General features: G+C 37.1%; 2 protein-coding genes across 4 annotated transcripts in view; one reads left to right on the top strand and one right to left on the bottom strand.

The window, feature by feature from the left end:
* Positions 1 to 20,353, bottom strand: part of LOC142180261 (ABC transporter C family member 13-like) — a 48,331-nt gene that overhangs the window by 322 nt on the left and 27,656 nt on the right. For all 3 annotated transcript variants that reach the window (XM_075251474.1, XM_075251473.1, XM_075251472.1), the window contains 4 exons: positions 7,651 to 7,692; positions 7,480 to 7,566; positions 531 to 686; positions 319 to 450 (listed from right to left, as the gene is read on the bottom strand). In XM_075251474.1, coding sequence (XP_075107575.1) covers positions 319 to 450; positions 531 to 686; positions 7,480 to 7,566; positions 7,651 to 7,692 — 417 coding nt within the window. The remainder of the gene's footprint in view (positions 1 to 318; positions 451 to 530; positions 687 to 7,479; positions 7,567 to 7,650; positions 7,693 to 20,353) is intronic.
* LOC142179813 (uncharacterized) lies at positions 3,395 to 4,045 on the top strand. Its single transcript, XM_075250693.1, has one exon. It carries the CDS (start codon positions 3,395 to 3,397, stop codon positions 4,043 to 4,045), a length of 651 nt encoding a protein of 216 aa, XP_075106794.1.

Raw genomic sequence — 20,353 nt, forward strand, 5'->3', positions numbered from 1 at the left:
AGAGAATCTAATAATCTGCTTTGGCATTAGAGTCAACATTTTGAGCAGATGCCCACAAATACAACAACAACAACAGTATCTCAACAAATACATGAACTGAAATATAGTAATAAACAGTATCTCAATGCATTCCTCAAGAATAAAAGAATATCACCTAATTCTGAGGTGCAACAAGATCCAGATTGTTTACTTGTAGGAGCAATTTTAAAAATGAATTGAGATGCATTTAACAACAGAAACAAGTATTCCTCGGAGAAAGTAAATTTCATAGATCCAACATATTCACCATCTTAAATTCCAGTAAATTAAAAGGCATACCAGAAGTGAAGAAAAATCCCTTTGTAAATGGGGTACCAAAAGAAGAAATTTCAACATCCACCAAACGCATATGATAGGGTTGCAGCAAATGACATAGCAGTGCCCACACTTAAGGACCAGCAGAATAGTGGCCTGTAAAGGTATAATGCCTGATTAAAAATGGAAGCCGCTGCTAACAAATACATAATTTGGTACAGAAGTGCAAAGCTCACCCAAACTGAGAATTGTGAGAATCTGAAGAGCCATTCATGATATGGTTCAGGAAAACTGTCAAGCATTTTCTTGATTATCACAATCATGTCAAAGAGTCCCATGCTTGCACCCAATGCAGGTAGAAGATGCAAGGAAACCTTTACTAGTCGGGGTACCTATTTAATTCCTGTAACTATTAGTCCATGAAGCACCTCATGAAGGAAAACATTAATCCAACTATGTAAGTGAAGCCTCCATGGAAATAATTTGCATGATTACGAGTCAGAAAGAGAAGTTAGTTAGGTAGAGGAATGAGAAACATGAAACAAGGCATTTCATATCTATGACAGAAAAGAGTAATCATAATAAATAAGGACATGCTATTTTGTCTTCTTTAAGTATATCAAACTCCACAAACACCAAGAAAGAGCATCCAAAGTACAATTGTCTAAAACAAAAAGGTAGCACGAAACCCTCAGTCTTAAAATCACAGAAGATAAATAACATACTAATAGATATATGAAATTTTCCCCTGAAAGGAAGCACTGTAGCACACAGACATACTAACCCACCCCTTCACCACCACCATGAACCATGAATCCTAGGATTCCACCACCACCATCCGAGAGCCAACCCTGCCGCGACTCTACCCCAGAAAGAATCGCCGGGATCTGACACCCCACGCGCCGTCACGCGCGGCAGACCTCCAACGACCCCTAGCCCACGCGCCGGCGCGTGACGCCTTTTCAGGCAAGATCCCAACTTTTTTCCTTCGGACAGCCTCTGGCTATTCCGACCTCACCCATCCATCAACCTCCAACTTCCGACCACTTTTGCTATTTTCCGGCGACAGAGGTGTCTTTTTCCGGCCAGATTTCACTCCCTCTCACTTTCCCTTCTTCAGTCAGTCACCTTGCGAGGCTCTTGGTTTAGCTATGACAGACTATACAGAGAGAAGCTCCTACTTCTCCCTAGAATCTAGAAAATTAGAAAGCATGTCTTTTAGCAAAGCTACATCTTGGCCAGCCCTCGAACTTGGGGGAAGATGCCAGCGAAAGCTTGACGTAGGGCAGGAGCCACACTTCTCGCTGTCCGAGGAGCACACTTTCAGGCGTAAAGGTTTCTTGGACTCTTGTTTGATTGGCTCTTTCTCCAAATGGGTTGGTTCCCCAGAAGCTGTTAGGAACTGGGCAGCAGAGGCATGGAACGTAAAGGACGGGCTGAAAATATCGAAACTGGGTGACACGCAATATCTCTTTCGATTTGTCACCGAGTCTCAAGCTTCAGAAATTCTCGTAAGAGGAAACAGGTGGTTTGATGGGAATTTCTTAAAGTTAGACAGATGGGTGGAGCACGATGGGTGTCTCGACCCTCGTTTCCCTGCCGAAACATTGGTGGTCAACATGGTGGGTCTCCCGGTGCATCTCTGGTGTCTTGACCTATTCAAGAAGGTTGGGGAAATCTGTGGGGGTTTCATTGATGTCACTTGCAGCTTGCACGATCTCTCGCGAGTAAAAATTGTGGTGAGGAAAGGGGGCCGAATCCCTGTCTCCACTGTTGTGGAAGATGGCTACTTGAGCTACAGGGTTTGGTTGAGCCCTGAATTTCGCCCTGTCTTTATGCCTGCGATTTTGGCGGAAGAAAAGGAAAGGTCAAATAGAAGGGAGGGAAGGGGAAACCAGTTTCTGAGAGGAGGGGAGGGCTCACCGGACCAGTGGACTAAGCTGGAATCAGACGGTAGATCGAGAAGTGACGGGAGATTTGAACTTGGGAGAAGAAGACAAAATCCTAACAGGAGGACAAAACGTGAATGGGTTAGTGATGCGGGCTGGAAAGGTAGAATGAGTCGGTCCTCTTTTAACTATCATAGGGTCGGGCAAGATTTCAGCGAGCATATGTCTGGGCCTCTACACATGGGCCCAGCAACCTTTCCCAATTCTATTAGAATCGATCCAAAGAGGCCCAAATTATATCAAGCGGCGTCCGATAAGGCTCCTAATCATATGGGAGCAGTCACTCCTCCTCCTTCTGCCAATGATGCCTCAAACAGTGCTGTACCAAACACTAGGGGCTTGTGCTCCTCTTCAGCCATTGTTCCAGGGGCAGCACCGGCAAAAGCTGGCGGTGTTATTCCACGGCCCCCCGCCTGTGATGGACCCAGCTCCATCGCCCCTTCATCTCCCACTGTGCTTAGATGTGCTGAGGCTACAATACAATCTCCTCCAAGAGAGGCATTATTTCCCGAGGTTGGTGCCTCTCAACGAAACGACGTGATCCACCCGGCACCCAGAGTTCCTACTACTAGCAATGTTATGGTCTTGCATTCCTCCGGTAGGGGCAAGGAAAAGGTAATTACAGAAGACGCATGTACATTTTCGTCACGGATCGGAGAAGTGGACATGTCCTTATGGATGGAGGATAAACTATTAAACTTTGGGAAGCTCTTAGGTGTTTCTTTTGAAGGGAAGGAAGATAGGGTGCTGGAACTGTTGAGGGAGATTGAGCAACAACCCTGTTACAAAGGCGCGAGGAGGGAGTTGGGTAAATGTGTTAATCAAAATAAAACAGGTGATGTAGTGGTGTATCAGAGAAGGGGTCGAGTGGGTGACACGGAGAAAGGGACCTCGTCTAGGGGGTGGGGAAATGGGGGCTATTGTTGCTTATGGAAGTTAAGATCCTTTCATGGAATGTCAGGGGGATGAATGACCCGAACAAAAGGGCCATCATCAAAGTGGGAGTTAGGGAGTGGGGTGCCAACCTAGTTTGTTTTCAGGAGACCAAAATGGAAGTTTTGTCGGATGCGATCGTGAGAAGTCTCTGGGGAGGTAGTTGGGTGAAATATGACTGAGTCCCTGCAGCGGGAAGTGCCGGGGGTATTCTACTTATGTGGGATGATAGAATTTTGGAGGTAAAGGAGATTAGGAAGGGAGCTTTCTCTTTGGCAGCTCTCGTCAAAGATAGAGTGAGTGGAATGGAGTGGGGATTTGGGGGAGTGTATGAGCCGGTAGGGGAAGGGTCCAAAGTGTCTTTCTGGGAGGAACTTGCTAATATTATGGGGGAATGGGACATTCCATGGGTTATAGGTGGAGACTTTAACACAATTAGATTCCCGGAGGAGAGATTAGGGTGCAATGTGATTTCGAGGGCCATGGAGGAGTTTTCTGACTTCATCAATGATCACTTTCTCATTGATCTTCCTCTGTCAGGGGAAAGGTTTACTTGGGCCAGGGCGGAGGATTCAAACTCAAGGTCCAGACTCGATAGATTTCTGATATCGTCCTCTTGGGATGAGCTGGTGCCGAATGTGTTGCAGATCCCTTTACCTAGGCTGACTTCGGATCACTTGCCTATCTTGCTAGATGGATGCAGAGGGAGGGGGGTCCGTGCTCCCTTCCGGTTCGAGAACATGTGGTTGAAAGTGCCAGGATTTTGTGACAAAGTGAAAGAATGGTGGACCAACTACGGGGTATCAGGGTCACCCTCATTCCGTCTGTCGAAGAAACTCAAATTGCTCAAGGGAGATATTATTAGGTAGAACAAGGAGGTCTTCGGGAGGGTGGAGGTCAAAATGAGGGAGCTTATGCATGAATTGGGGGAATTAGAGAGAGGGGAAGGGGCGAGGAAGCTAGATGAAACTGAGAAAGTGAGATTGGGGGAGGTTAAAAGTGAAATAGTCGAGCTAGCAATAGCTCAGGAGACTAGTTGGCGACAAAAATCAAGGGCGCTCTGGTTAAAGGAGGGGGATTCGAATACTAAATTTTTCCACAGGGTTGCGATTGCAAATCGAAGGAGAAACTTCATAGAGTCCTTAGTTGTAGATGGGGTAAGGATCGAGGGAGAGGAAGAGGTAAAACGGGGCGATAGTGGGGTTTTATGAGAACTTATACAAAGAGGAAGTTAGCTGGAGGCCTACTTTGGGGGAATAGAGTTCAACCACATAGGGGAGGGAGACAATGAGTGGCTAGAAAGAGCTTTCGAGGAGGAGGAGGTGCACGATGCTGTATCGAGTTGTGCTGGTGATAAGGCCCCTGGGCCTGATGGTTTCTCCTTGGCTTTCTTCCAGCTCTGTTGGGGCACTGTTAAGGGGGAGTTGATGGAAACCATCGAATACTTCCACGTGAATGGTGCTTTCGAGAGAAGCATCAATGCTTCTTTTATTACCATTGTGCCTAAGAAAGAAGGCGCATCTTGTATTAGAGACTATAGGCCTATCAGTCTAGTGGGGAGCATTTACAAGATTATTTCTAAAGTGCTTTCCAACAGACTAAAGAAGGTTCTTGACGTGTTCGTTTCGTCCTCCCAGAATGCGTTTGTGGAAGGTAGGCAGATCCTGGATGCTGCTCTTGTGGCAAATGAACTTGTAGACTCCAGAAGGAAAAATAGAGAATCCGGATTACTGTGCAAGTTGGACCTTGAGAAGGCTTTCGATCATGTCAATTGGGAGTTCCTGGACTTCATTATGAAACGGATGGGGTTTGGGGAAAGATGGAGGGGATGGATCAAGTTTTGCATTTCAACAGTCAGATTCTCTGTCCTGGTTAATGGTAGCCCGTGTGGTTTCTTTGGCAGCTCCAGGGGGCTCAAGCAAGGTGACCCCCTATCCCCCATGCTATTCATTTTAGTGATGGATGCTCTGAGTAAAATGATGGATCGTGCGGCGAGTGGAGGCTTCTTGAGAGGTTTCTCAGCTCCGATCGGGGTGCTCAGTGCCCGAAGGGTCTCTCATTTGCTTTTTGCGGATGACACCCTAGTTTTCTGTGATGCCGATATGGATCAGTTGACCTGCCTGAAGCAGGTACTGCAGTGGTTTCAGATAATATCAGGACTCAAAATCAACCTCGGCAAGTGTGAGATTTTCCCGGTGGGTGAGGTTGCTAACATTGATGCTTTGTCGCATGTTCTCGGATGCAAGATGGGCTATCTCCCCACTACTTACCTGGGTCTACCGTTGGGTGCTTTGAAAAAGGATACTATTGTTTGGAATCCAGTCATTGAAAGGGTTGAAAAACGATTAGCAGGCTGGCAGAAACGGTATTTGTCAAAAGGCGGTAAGGAAGTGCTTATTAAAAGCTCTTTGTCAAGTATCCCTACCTATTACTTATCCCTGTTGCAAGCACCTGTGAGCATCACAGAAAAACTGGAGCGACTTCAAAGGAATTTTCTCTGGTATGCGGCAGATGGAACTAGAAAGTTTCATCTAGTGAATTGGCAGATAGTCACTTCCCCAAAGAAGTGGGGTGGACTTGGAGTAAAAGATCTCAGGGTATTCAACAGAGCTTTGCTGGGGAAGTGGCTGTGGAGATTCGGGGTAGAAGAGCATGCTCTATGGAGGGAGGTCATAGCAGAAAAGTATGATTCCACGGGAGGGGGTTGGAGGACCAAGGCAATCACAACACCGTTCGGGTGTGGCATGTGGAGGAACATCATGAAGAACTGGGAAGCTTTCTATGGCAGCATCACTTACTAGGTGGGAGATGGAAGGAGAATCAGCTTTTGGAATCACAAGTGGTGTGGAGAGGCTACTCTGAGGGTCTCTTTCCCACACGTCTACAGAGCTTCAAACGAGAAGGAATTGATGGTCCAACAAATACGCAAGGAGCATGAAGGGGAGATAGTATGGGACCTCTCTTTTAGAAGGAACATCCAAGATTGGGAGATTACGGAGCTCCAAATTTTATTGGCACTGCTATACGGGCAAGATATGCCCCATCCATCTTATGACTCTTGGAGATGGGGGTTGCGTGATGATGGCTTGTTCACCGTAAAGTCCTTCTACCAGAGTATGTTGGTGAGACAGGAGGCTACTTTCCCATACTCATCGATCTGGATTCCTAAGGCGCCCACGAAAGTGTGTTTCTTCGCGTGGCTAGCAGCGAGGGGAGTGATCTTGACATCTGAAAATCTGCAAAAGAGAGGAATTACACATGTTAGTTGGTGCTACATGTGTAAAAGCTCAGGGGAAGAAGTTGATCATCTTATGCTGTATTGCCCTGTATCCTGGGGTCTATGGAGGGCAATCCTGAATCTCTTTGGTGTTCAATGGGTGATGCCAAACACTATAAAGGAAATGCTATATAGCTGGGCCGGTTTCCGTAGAAGAAGCAAGCAAAAGGCGTGGAAGTTCGCCCCGTTAGCTCTCATGTGGTTAGTCTGGGAAGAGAGAAATAAGAGAGTTTTTGAGGGGATTGAGTCTTCGTTTTCACATCTTAAGAATAGTCTTTTATCTCTGATCGCTTTTTGGTGCACACATGTAGCCCCTACTTGTGTAGAAGATTGGGCGTCATTTGTAGGGAATCATGTTCTGATGTAAATTCTCTACTTTTTGTATACTTCTTGTATGCGGGAGTTTTTTTCTCCCTTTTGATTAATACAATTTACCTTATCAAAAAAAATAAAAGACATGAACACTTCCGGAGCCATGTTTTCATCTCTATATATCCTTCTTATGTGCCAAAATCCTATGTGATTTCCCCCATTAGAAACTTGTTGAGAACTACAATTGCCAAGCCACATGACAACAATGATTGGACAAAAAACATTGTTAAACTTTTTCTTGCACAACGCACCAATGCCTGATAAATTCATTATTTCCTGTTAATTATCATCAGGGGAAGCAACAATGATCATTATCTAATAGATAAAAGCAACTACGTATGGTTGATAAGATGCATTTTAAATTAAGTGCATGCTTCCCAAAATGCAGATCATGCCAAATGAAATCTACTTTCCTAAATGGAATGGTTGCACTTATTATATAATCAATGGTAGGAGTCTTACTTTTACACAAAAGGATAATCCATTCCTCACTTTTAAGCATTAATACATGGTTTAAATTCTAAATCAGAAACTATACAGAGGCAATGCCTTTCTTCTTTTTGGAAAAAAAGGAAATGTGTAGTAAAAATTTAATAGACAATTTAAGCAGATTGGTAAAAGGAAACAACTCCTTGCAATGAAGACGCAACATACCCTTTTTCCATCTTTGACACTCCTTTTACCTGCTCCAATAGCAACAACAAGGACAATAGTCACGATATTAGCTCCAAAACCTAAAACTGTGAATATGGTTAAGGTAATAAACAATAATTGCAATTTGTATAACTTTCTTAGCATAAAAGAACAAAAATAAATTTAAGGATATAAGTTGGTGAAACACTGTGAAACTCCGTTGCTATCCCATACCTGACCACCCAGAAATAAAAACAGAGTTTGTCCATTAGAATCACAACAACAACAAAAACATAAGGTTTAATGGTAGCAAGATATAAAGCATGGTGTACCCCATCATCAATCAAGAAAGCTCCATACTACGATTTTTCGCACTCATCAAACACAAAAGGACAAACTTAATAAAAAAAAGAGGGGAAAAAACAAGAAAGTGATAAAGAAAAACATGAGTGGGGGAAGGGGTTTCACAGCTGAATGGATGATCAGATTCCTAAGGGAATTTTGATAATGCAGTCAAGTTTTACCAAAAGTACTGAACTCTAAGAATGGAAAAATGAAATCTAAACTCTAAGGATGAGCAGCTAACAATCAAGCAATCTAAATTGGAATATCAATGATTTCTTCATTCCTCACGTTTACTATTGTACCCGCACTTCATTCTTTCAAAAAATTTATACTTCCTAAAGAGTCAAGCATGCCCCTGTCTCTGTCTTTAAGGCTATAGTAATCAGAGTCCAAAATAATTGAGGAGGTATCTCACGAGTTGGAAGCAAAGTGGGTGAATATCTATCTACTCGACTTAGAATCTTGAAAACAAAATCTGTCATAAAATTTCAAGAAAAGAGCAGTTTTCTAATGCATAAACTGGACTATAAATAAAAGATAGAAGAAAGAAAGATGCTTGGCAAGGAGAAATGATCAAAAAAGTAAATTATAGTGAAATCAGAAGAAACTTGTGTTATGGACGAGGAAAAAGAAAAAAGGAAACATACATATGGAGAGTCAGAGCAGACGCGCTTCATCAACTCCATATAGAAACCTTTGCTTTCAAATTGAGGAGAGGAATTGGAAAGCAAATGGAGTAGTGCATGGATGGCAACATATACACAAGGGAGTTGGCGAACTTTACTGGGTATTATGTTATGCGGGTCGGGTTTATGGATCATTTTGCCCCATTCATTTGCAACTTTGCTCGTTGCTTTCCACATGCCCCTGCGTCTGCATGTGTGCTTTCTTCTCTTTCTACTTTTACTACTTTTTTTCCGCCTCATTTTCCTTTTAACTGGCTGCTGCTTTTTTTTTAAAGCTTTATGGGTATGGGCTTTAAAGCTGAAGAGGCTTTAAATCCAATAGACTTTACTTTACTAATTATTATTACTACTATAACGGAAAAAGTTCTAAAAAAGTCTGAAAAGCCACATCTTCCCCACTCGACTATTGCTTCTTACAATTGAAATGACTGAAAGTTTTATAAAAAGAAATACTTAATAGCATGTTGGTGGACGTCACATGTTAGGATTAAAAATCTAAGGAAGCATAACAAGATTGATGATTCTCAAAACTCTTAAGTGGCAATGTCCATGTCCAAAATAATGCTAGAATGAACTTTTTTTTGGTCATATGCTAGAATGAACTTTAAGATATTATTAACATTTGCGTCACCTAAAAAGCAAAGAAAGAAAAGGTTACTTTCTTTTAAAACGAGATTTTTTTTTTTATACAATATTTGAAATTTATTTATCAAAAATATCATAATTTTGTATATTATACGCCATAAACAAGGTTTACTTACAATTTATATACAATCCGTTATTACTACTTTAAATTAGGAGATTTAGTTACACAATTTTCCTCTTTTCTCTACTCTCCTCTTTCCTTATTCTCTGATCCCTTAATTGAGTGCCAAAATAGTTGGGTTACTCTTAGATACAAGTATTAAAAGTGTTTTTAAAGACTTTTAATTTAATATGGAACGTATCTTAATCTGCCGCCTCTCTACACTTTTTTGTACCTCTATATTCTGTTTTTTTTTAAGATCATATTCTTAGATATGAGTATTTCACATGTATCAGTTCAAAACAACGTTAATGAAATATAAAGCACTTCATGTTTGCTTGAAAACCCATAGAGGATACTTTAAGTGATGCTTCATTTGAAATAAGAACTAGTTAATTTGCTCGCGCTTCGCGCAATTGATAAGTGCATTTTACTAGATGTTACCTACATAATTTCTCTCATTATCATGTTTCCTTCATATTCTTAACTTTATTTTGCAGGAATAATTATAGAAGAATTGTTGTGCGCAGCATGAAAAAAGAAAAATAAATATTCAAGAAAAATACAACAAAGAAGTGTAAGATTGAGCTATGATTCATTATTACAGTGATAATGCACCAAGTCTCGATTTGCCATGATGAAATCGACGAAATCTAAATTTAGAATGACATAATTCTCATCTCTGCAAATTCAAAATCTAGATTTGCCATGAAAATCTAGAACCAAATCGAGAAGTCGAATTCCCATCTCTGCAAATGCAAAATCTAGATTTGCCATGAAAATCTAGCACCAAATCGAGAAGTCATCATGAAATTTTCTTATATAAGAAGAAGAAGAAGATGTTGCCCGATCAGAAGAGGGTATCGGAGTGGAGAGAAAGCATAGAGCTAGAAGTCTGAATCCAAATTCTTAAAGCTTCTCTGCTTTATTTCTTTCACTAGTATCGAGTTATCTTTTCTTTTAAATCATAATAGTGGTTTAGTTGTTGTTTCTAATTAAATTCCAGTGTAGGAAATTACTCTAGTTCTTGCTTTTAATTAAATAGGGAGAATTCTTTTTCTTGAATATTTCTTTCTATTTTCTTATTTAATGGACAAGAATATTTTCATTATTAGTACTAATTCCAGTATGGAGTAACTTTTCTTGTGTTGGGAGAAAGGCAGATCTTAATATGTCTATATAATAGTAGATATTATTCCTCAAATTCACATGCTTGAGTTAAAAAAATTTATTTAACTTTTACCTGCTTTTACAGTTAGACGTTATTTGATTTATTAACATCTATCTATCTTGTACTATATATTAATTGTTTATTAATTCTGTAATCGAGAGAGGCGGAAGAAATAATATAGTTAATTGTAGTATTGATAAATGTTAATATTTATTCAGTAACATCTATCTCTTTTATGTTATAACTAATTTTACACTTATTTGTAATCGAGAGAGGCGAATAGTGTAATAATCAGTTATAACAAGTAGGGTAACCGAAAGGGACTTACTAACAAGAGCATGTTTTAGTTCAATCATATATTTCTTGTTCTTTGATATTACTATTTTGAAGATTAATTTGTATAACCGAGAGGAGTGTAATTAATTATTCAACTTTAGTAATAATATATATTTGTAATCGTGAGAAGCATTTATACATTTTTGAGAAATAGAGAAGAATAATAATTCTACTATATAATAGAAATATTAAGTGAAGTCAGGATCCCAACACCTTTTTATTATATTTGTGAAAAATAAAATATTTTCTATTGCTCTATTCGTGCATTTTTAGTTAGTTAATTCACAACTAAACTCTTTATGATTTTCTCAAATAGTAATTAAAACAAGAAACGCCTGTAGAATAGATAAACCAATCTCTGTGGGTTCGACATCTTTCTATACTATTATTTGATAAAGTACGAGTTAGAATTTTATATACGCTAGACACTCGTCAGCTGTCATAAAAAAGTTAACTTATAAAGTGATCTTGTTATAAATTTAGGTGAGATGGAATCAACAAAATATTTATGTACATGTATGCAAATATACTAAAATGGAAAATATCAATTAATAGAAAGCTTCCCCACGCAAAAATATCAAGTTCTTTAGATTTTGAAGAAATTAAAAAAAATAAAAAGTAATTTCATTTAAATTCCACAAAAGAAATATGGTTCTCATTTAATCCATAACTTATGTGAAAAGGTTAAAGACATGTCAACAAAGATCGGCTCTGTGAAGCATATATTTCTTGAACATGAGAAGTTTTAGACTCAATGTAAAATCAAGTAGAAAGACTTTAATGAAACATATCTAATACTTATATAGGATATCCAATGATGTTCCTTAAACAGAAAATACAATACTATTCAGAAGTATCATGCCGACCTATCTCATGTATTAGACTTCAGCACGGCTCAGCTAGATAAGAGTTTGGGTTATGAAGAGGAGCCAGTTGCCATTGTTGATAAACAGGTTCGCCAGTTGAGGTCCAAGAAGATTACTGCAGTAAAAGTACAGTGGATGGGCCAACCAGTCGAGGAAGCGACTTGGGAGGCCTTGGAGGACATGCGGAGCAGATATCCACACTTATTCAGCACTCCAGGTAAAATTCTAAACCCGTTCGAGAACAAATGTTTGTTTAAGAGGTGGAGAATACAATGACCCAACCGGTCATTTTGACTTTTAGAACCTCGTTCCTCTAAATAAAACTCCATGTATGTGCTTTTACTAATTTATGACTTGCGGGGACGGTTGGTTCAGAATTTGAAAGTGTTCGGGTTGAAATCGGAATACTTGGTTCCTTAAGTTGGCCTTAAAATGCTAAGTTTGACTTCGGTCAACATTTTGAGAAAATGACCCCGGAATCGGGATTTGACGGTTCCAATAGGTTCGTATGATGATTTTGGACTTGGGCGTATGTTCGAATCGAGTTTTCGACAACTTGGGAGCGTTTCAGCACTTAATAGGAAAAATCAACTATTTGAAGGTTTAAATGTTCTTTAAATTTGGTTTGGAGTAGGTTTTGGATTAATTGAGGTCCGTTTGGAATTTCGATCCTGAGACTAGCTCCATATGGTGATTTAATACTTGCACGCAAAATTTGGTGTCATTCCGAGTAGTTTAAGTATGTTTCGGCGCGTTCGGAGTAAGTTTGAAAATTTTGAAAATTTTAAGTTGAATCAATTTGGTTTGAGGTATGATTCTTAATTTTGATGTTGTTTTACACGTTCCGAGGGCTCGAGCAAGTCCGTTTTATGATTTCAAACTTGTTGGTATGTTCGGGTGGGGCTCCGGGGGCCTCGGGGGTTAATCGGACGAGGCTCGGACCAAGTTGGAAATTGGGAGCCAAAGCTGAAGCTCCCAACTGCTGTCAGAATCGCACCTGCGTTGGGCCAGCCACAGGTGTGAGAGATGAGCCGCAGGAGCGACAGACTTGGTGCAGAAGTGGGTCTTTGTCCGCAGAAGCAAGCCTGGTCAGCCTTGGGTTTTTCCTGTAACGACTCGGCCGATCGTTTTGAGTATTACAACCCTGTTTCCCCATTTGCTGTTCAATTTATGCTTTACAGTTGTTTTATGACTTACCGAGTTAATTGGTTCGGGTCCGATGAGGTTTTGGAATGAATTGAAACACTTAGTTTCAAGGTTTAAAGCTTAAGTTAAAATTGTGACCGGATGTCGACTTATGCGTAAACTAACCCAAAATGGAGTTTTGATGATTCCAATAGCTCCGTATGGTGATTTTGGACTTAGGAGCGTGTCCGAAAAATTATTTGGAGGTTCATAGTGGAATTAGACTTGAAATGACAAAAGTCGAATTTTTGGGAAGTTTGACCAGGAGGTGACTTTTTGATATCGGGGTCGAAATCCGATTCTGAAAACTTTAATAGGTCTGTTATGTCATTTATGACTTGTGTGCAAAATTTGAGGTTAATCGAACTTGATTTGATAGGTTCTGGTGTCGTTTGTGAAAACTTGAAATTTCAAAGTTCATTAGGCTTGAATTGGGGTATGATTCGTGGTTTTAGCATTGTTTGAGGTGATTTGAGAGTTCGACTAAGTTCGTATGATGTTTTAGGACTTGTTGGTATGTTTGATTGAGGTCCCGGGGACCTCGGGTGAGTTTCGGATGGTTAACGGATAAAATTCGGACTTAAAACCACTGCTGGAATTTTTGCTTCAGGTATTTTCGCACCTGCGGAGGTTTGATCATAGGTGCGAAGCCGCATATGCGCACCAGCCATTGTAGAAGCAAGCTTTTCCGCAAAATCGGAGCGAGCCTCGCAAATGCGAGCCTGCAGAAGCGGCTCCTAGCTCGCAAAAGCGACTCCAGTGGAGGCTTGGCGAAACCGCAGAAGCGGTTGAATTCTCGCACTTGCGAGACCGCAGAAGCGGCTAAGTGAGTCGCAAGTGCGGAACCCCCGGACAGTATACATTTCGAAGGGGTTTCGAGTTTTGCCATTTTTTGGACCTTCAAGCACGGAATTTGGGGTGATTTTCAGAGAGAATTCAAGGGAAACTTGAGGTAAGTCACTTGCGATCATTTCTACTCCATAATATTGACTTATCATCGAATAATCCGACTAGATTACGTATTTTTGAGGTGTAAATCGGGGATTTGAACCTAGGGATTTGAAAATAAGATTTGAGGGTTTGGAGGTCGGATTTTGGTAAAATTGGTATGGTTAGACTCGTGGTTGAATGGGCTTTCGGATTTTGTAACTTTTGTCGGGTTCCGAGACGTGGGTGCCACGGGCGATTTTTGAGATAAATTTTGGATTTTGTTGGAAAATTAGTATTTTCTTATGGGATTAATTTCAATAAATTTTATTGACTAAATCGAATTAATTATGGCTAGATTCGAGGCGTTTGGAGACCAATTCATGAGGCAAATGCATAGCGAAGTAAAGAATTACATGGTTTGAGGTAAGTAACACTTCTAAACTTGGTTCTGAGGGTATGAATCCCCGAATTGGTGTTATACAAACTGTTTGGAGGTGACGCACACGATAGTTGACGAGCGTGTGGACGTGCACCATAGAACTTGTAACTTGAATAAATCCTGTGAAGTTGTAAAAATTAAAGAATCATGTTATTATCTGAACATTTCCCACGTGTTAAAGAAATTGAGTGAGGCTTTTATTAAAGATCATGTTTAGGCTACGTGCCAATATTTTTGGGACCCATGGGATCGTGTTGCTGTTGATTCAATTGTTTCAAAAAAAATATATACATTTCACACTCAGTCATATTCGTCCATTGTGAGGATATTTATGGGATTGCTCGCCGCAGCAGGCCATATTGGCTTTATGTATGTTATCATTAAATGGATCGGGGTTGCCCGCCTGCAGCATGCCATAATGGCTTTATACATTATTATTATTATTATATGGATCGGGGATGCCCGCCTGCAGCAGGCCTTATAGGCTTTACTATTTTATGGATCGGGGTTGCCCGCCTGCAGCAGGCCTTATAGGATTTATTATTACACGGATCGGGACTGCCCGCCTGCAGTAGGCCATAAAGGCTTTATATCACGCTTAGGCTGAAGGAGCCCCTCTGGAGTCTGTATACATCCCCAGTGAGCGTAGATGATTATATATATTCGGGATGGAATTTCCTAGGGCATGAACTTGCCTTACTTATTTATATTGTAATGAATTTACCTGGACATGGATCTTGTCCGTATTTGGATGTACAGATAAATATGATAAAAAATGGAAAACAAAGAAATATAATAAATATAGATCAAAATATAAAAATAAAAAACCAAGAAAAAGATATTATGTAAAAAATTACCAGACTAAAAGACCATTTAGACCAAAAAAGAAACTAACAGAATGTACTTGTTATAACTGTGGAAAATTAGGACATATAGCTAAAGACTGTAAAGCACCTAGAAACCTAAAGAAAAAGCAAATAACAGAAATCATAATTGATGATGAAGAATATATGCAGATAGAATATATAGATTATGAACCAGATAGTGAAGATAGTATATATGAAATATCGGATACAGAAAATGAAATAGATAATGAAATAGATAACCAAGATAATGAAGTCCAATGACTGAAAAAGAAATAGAAGTGATAACGCATGAAGAATATAGATAAATCATTAGTACTATACTGGAAAATGTCAGGGATAGAATTAGCACCTGGAAGTAAAATATTTACAGCTAGATGTAAAAACTTATACGTCCTAACAACAAAACATAAAATAGGAGCAAAAAATAAAATTAATAAAATCAAAATAGAAAACCCGTTTGAAAGAATAGTTACAGTTATTGACAATAATGAATATAGCTATAAAGAAATTGACATAGAAGAAGATTTACAAATAGTAAAAGAAAGATTAAGTACATCAAGTATACCAAACCAATTAACTTATGAAACACCAACATCATCAAGAATAAGTACATCAAGAAGAGAATATATAAACACAAAAGAAAAAATAAAAACATATCACTACTATATAACTGGAATCATGGAACAAAGAAAATACCAAATATTAATAAACACAGGACAAGAAGAAAACTATATTACAAGAGAACTAGTAACAGAAACTGAAATAATAACTACTGAACAATTATGCCCTGAATTACCTAAAGAATTAATAATAAATGAAGAAATAACAGAAAAAGAAATAATTATTGGAGGAATACCTTTAATAATACAATTTAAAATATGTCAAGAAAATGAAAACGAAAATATTACACTAGGAATAAAATGGTTAGAAAAAGTAAAACCATACAGTCTAGGAGATAAACAATTAACCATAACATACAAAGATAAGAAAATAATAATAAAAAGAACAGAAGAATGAAAATATATATACTCGCAAAAATCATAGTAGAAGGATATTATAATAGATACTATACACCAATGATAGATACAGGGGCAGAAGCTAATATATGTAAATATAATTGTTTACCAACGGATAAATGGGAAAAATTAAAAACACCTATGGTAGTAACAGGATTTAATAATGAAGGTAGTATGATTAACTACAAAGCCAAGAATGTAAAAATACAAATATGGGATAAAATATTAACTATAGAAGAAATATATAACTTTGAATTCACTACGAAAGATGTGCTACTAGGAATGCCATTTCTAGAGAATCTATACCCACATATAATAACAAAAACACACTGGTGGTTTACCACACCATGTAAAAATAAAGTAGGAGCAAAAAGAGTAAATAATAAACAACGAAAAACTACAGAATTGATACGAGGAAGTGAAAGAATCACACAAAAATTAGAAAATATAAGTAAAAATACAACTACTCAATTAGAAATTATTATATTTGCAATAGATAAAGCAAAAATAATCCAGGATAAATTAGAAAAATTATATGACGATAACCCTCTAAAAGGATGGGATAAACATAAGACAAAAATAAAAATAGAATTAATAGAAGAAAATAGTATAATAACACAAAAACCCCAAAAATATAACTTTGATGACTTAACAGAGTTTAAAATGCATATAAAAGAATTATTAGATAACAAGTATATACAAGATATAAAAGCAAAAAACCCAATTAAATATGTACACCTAGGAGTAACTGAAATACTAATAAAAGCATGTTTTAGGGAAGGAATAGATACCCCTATAGAAATATATTTAGCAGATGATAGAATAATACAACCTATAGAAAAAAGCATAATAAGTGCAATAAAAGGAAATCTCATATATCAAAAATTTAAATTCATAATAAGTGCCAATTATTCAATAGCAATAAACGATAAGAATATAGATTAAAAATGAATAAAGAAGAATTTGCTGTAGACGAAAAGACATATGAAAACCAAGATGGATTGAAAATAAAAATAATATTTTCAAATCTAGGCAGAAGATATAAAAAAATAGGAGACCAATTATATCTAATGATAGAAAAAGAAACAGCAAGATTAGAAGATAGCTTGACAGCTATGACGAGAATAAGTAAAGAAAATGAAGAAATCGATAAGAAAAAAGAAATTGAAATTATTAAAAATCAAGCAAATAAGGAAATACAACAATTAGAAGAAATAAAAAACACAAAAATTATAGCATTAGAAAAAGAATTAAACATGTTAAAAGCACTATATGAAAACAAACAAAAAGAGAAAAATAAAGAAATAGAATTAACAGATGAGATAAATAAATTTAAACAAATATTACAACCAGAAGAAATTCCCAGAATTGATGAAATAGATAACAATATAGATGACCAAAAGTCAGAATCAAGTGAAATAAGTGAAACATATACAGAACTTTTAAAAAATATAGAAAAAACAAAAAATATAGAAGTAAATACAGGAGATGTAAATATGGAAGAAAAACCTAGTACATCAGGTGTAAAAAATCCAAAAGGATTATACCCAAATTATTATACAGCTAACTATGAACAATATGATAGAAATAATACACTATGGGATAGTAGACTAAATAGAAAATGAACACCAAAACCAATATCAGAACAATATAATTTTTTAGATTTAGATTGCGTAGCAGATATAAATAAAACAATCCAACTATGGATAGGATATGTATCTAAACAATTGGTAGACAATAAAATAGGAATGGCAGAAACACCAGGATATATAGAAAGAACACTCATAGGAACAGTAAAATTATGGTTACACAATTTAACAAAGGAAAGTATAGATACCTTAAGAAGTAATAAAAAATTTAATGGTGAAATAGCAACAACAAATATAGAAATATTATACAAATATGAAATAGCCATAAGAAACGAATTTAGTAGTATGACAACAGAAATTGAAGAACAAAATAAGGAAAAACAAACAAATAGAAATCTAATAACAAAATTAGCAATATGTAATATGTGCTATATAGAAGAATATACTTGTGCATTTAGAGAATATTATTATAAAGGAACATATAATACAGAAGAAAAGAAATAAGGAAATTATATTTCACAAAATTACCAGAACCTTTTAATTCTAAAATAATAAAAGATTGGAATGAAGCAGGATTAACAGATACTTTAGGAGCTAGGATAAAATTTCTACAACAATGGTTTGCACAATTATGTGAAAAATACAAAGAAGAAACAAAAATAGAAAAGAATTATTTGCATTATATAAATGTTTATTAGCATTTGAACCATATATAGTTTACAACAGATTTATAGTAAGAACAGATAATACCCAAGTAAAATGGTGGATAACCAGAAAAGCACAAGATTCAGTTACAACAAAAGAAATACGCAGACTGGTATTAAATATATTAAACTTTATATTTACAATTAAAATAATCACTACTAACAAGAATGTTGTTGCAGATTACTTGTCAAGACAAAGCTACCCAAACTGACCCAGATATTACAATGGAAAATCTACTCTTAGCCATGACTACACTTTGTAAGAAAGTGGAAAGTATAGATGAAGAGATACGGATAATAAAAACAGCTAGTAGTCAGCAGCATGACTCAAAAAATGCGGAGATAAGACGATCGGAAGTCTCTAAAAATCCAGAGCTAGAAGGTGACGTTGAGAAACACCTAAAAACTCATAACAGTTTGTTAAATGCAGTTGCAGGAAGCAGCACAACTAGCAGTTCATCTGCAAAGAAGAAAGAAGAAATTAAACCTAGATACACAAATATAAATATGAACAATTTATTTTCAAAACCATTCGTACAGAAAAATATCCAAAATACCCAGAACGAAATATTCCTACCACCACAGACAAATACCTACAAAGAAAGTCTGAACCAAGCCAAAAAGACATACAACCATATAACCCGTACATATATAGAGAACATACACAAAATACAAAACTTTTTAAACAAAAACCCAAGATCCCAAACTACCCAAAATCCAAATGAAGATTATATTACCCATTATCTAACAGGATACAATAAGTTAATAGCACTACCAAATACAAATGCAAAACTAGTAGCCACTTGCTACAATTATGGATTATTAGATACTGTATATACACAAACAGGACAGGAGATAGCTACCATACCGGAGTTACACAGAGCATTTATGCAATACAGAAGAATAACTAAAGGAACGTTATTCTATATACGATTTTATTCAGCTACAACAGAGATATTATATGAAGAGATAAAGCCTATCATACAAGTTATCAAGATCGGACTTACAAGAGAAATGCTGATACCAGAAAGAATAGAAGAACAAGAAGAAATAGAAAAAATAAATATTCCAGACTTATATGCAAATAAAAGGATTATTGGAATATCTACTATTCAGAATGCGATTTGGAGCTATTATTCAAGAGAACAAACAATGATATATTCAAATTGCAGAGAGATACGAGAAGCAGATATGGAAGAATTAAGGCAATGGGTCTTAAGCCTTTTAAAACCAGAACAACCTACAATCACAAGAGCTATAAGGACGAATTTCATCTCTCCAGAGCTGTTAACAAGATATTGCAAGCTAATCAGTCACAAATACCCAGACCATATATGCTCAAAATGCAATGGAGAAGATAACATTATTTCGGACGCACAACTGGAATAATCGAGAAGAAGACGACAAACTAAACGACAGAAAACTATGGCAGACAAGATAAAGTAAAAGATATATTATACAAATTTCGGATCTATTTAAAGAAAAGAATCTAATATATCTTTTACTTTATCTTGTCTGCCATAGTTTTTTGTCGTTTAGTTTGTCTTCTTCTTCTCGATTATTCCAGTTGTACGTCCGGAACAATGTTATCTTCTCCTTTGCATTTTGAGCATATGTGGTCTGGGTATTTGTGACTGATTAGCTTGCAATATCTTGTTAACAGCTCTGGAGAGATGAAATTCGTCCTTATAGCTCTTGTGATTGTAGGTTGTTCTGGTTTTAAAAGGCTTAAGACCCATTGCCTTAATTCTTCCATATCTGCTTCTCGTATCTCTCTGCAATTTGAATATATCATTGTTTGTTCTCTTGAATAATAGCTCCAAATCGCATTCTGAATAGTAGATATTCCAATAATCCTTTTATTTGCATATAAGTCTGGAATATTTATTTTTTCTATTTCTTCTTGTTCTTCTATTCTTTCTGGTATCAGCATTTCTCTTGTAAGTCCGATCTTGATAACTTGTATGATAGGCTTTATCTCTTCATATAATATCTCTGTTGTAGCTGAATAAAATCG

This window comes from Nicotiana tabacum, chromosome 4, assembly GCF_000715075.1.
Source record: "Nicotiana tabacum cultivar K326 chromosome 4, ASM71507v2, whole genome shotgun sequence".
Classification (NCBI taxonomy): Eukaryota; Viridiplantae; Streptophyta; class Magnoliopsida; order Solanales; family Solanaceae; genus Nicotiana; species Nicotiana tabacum.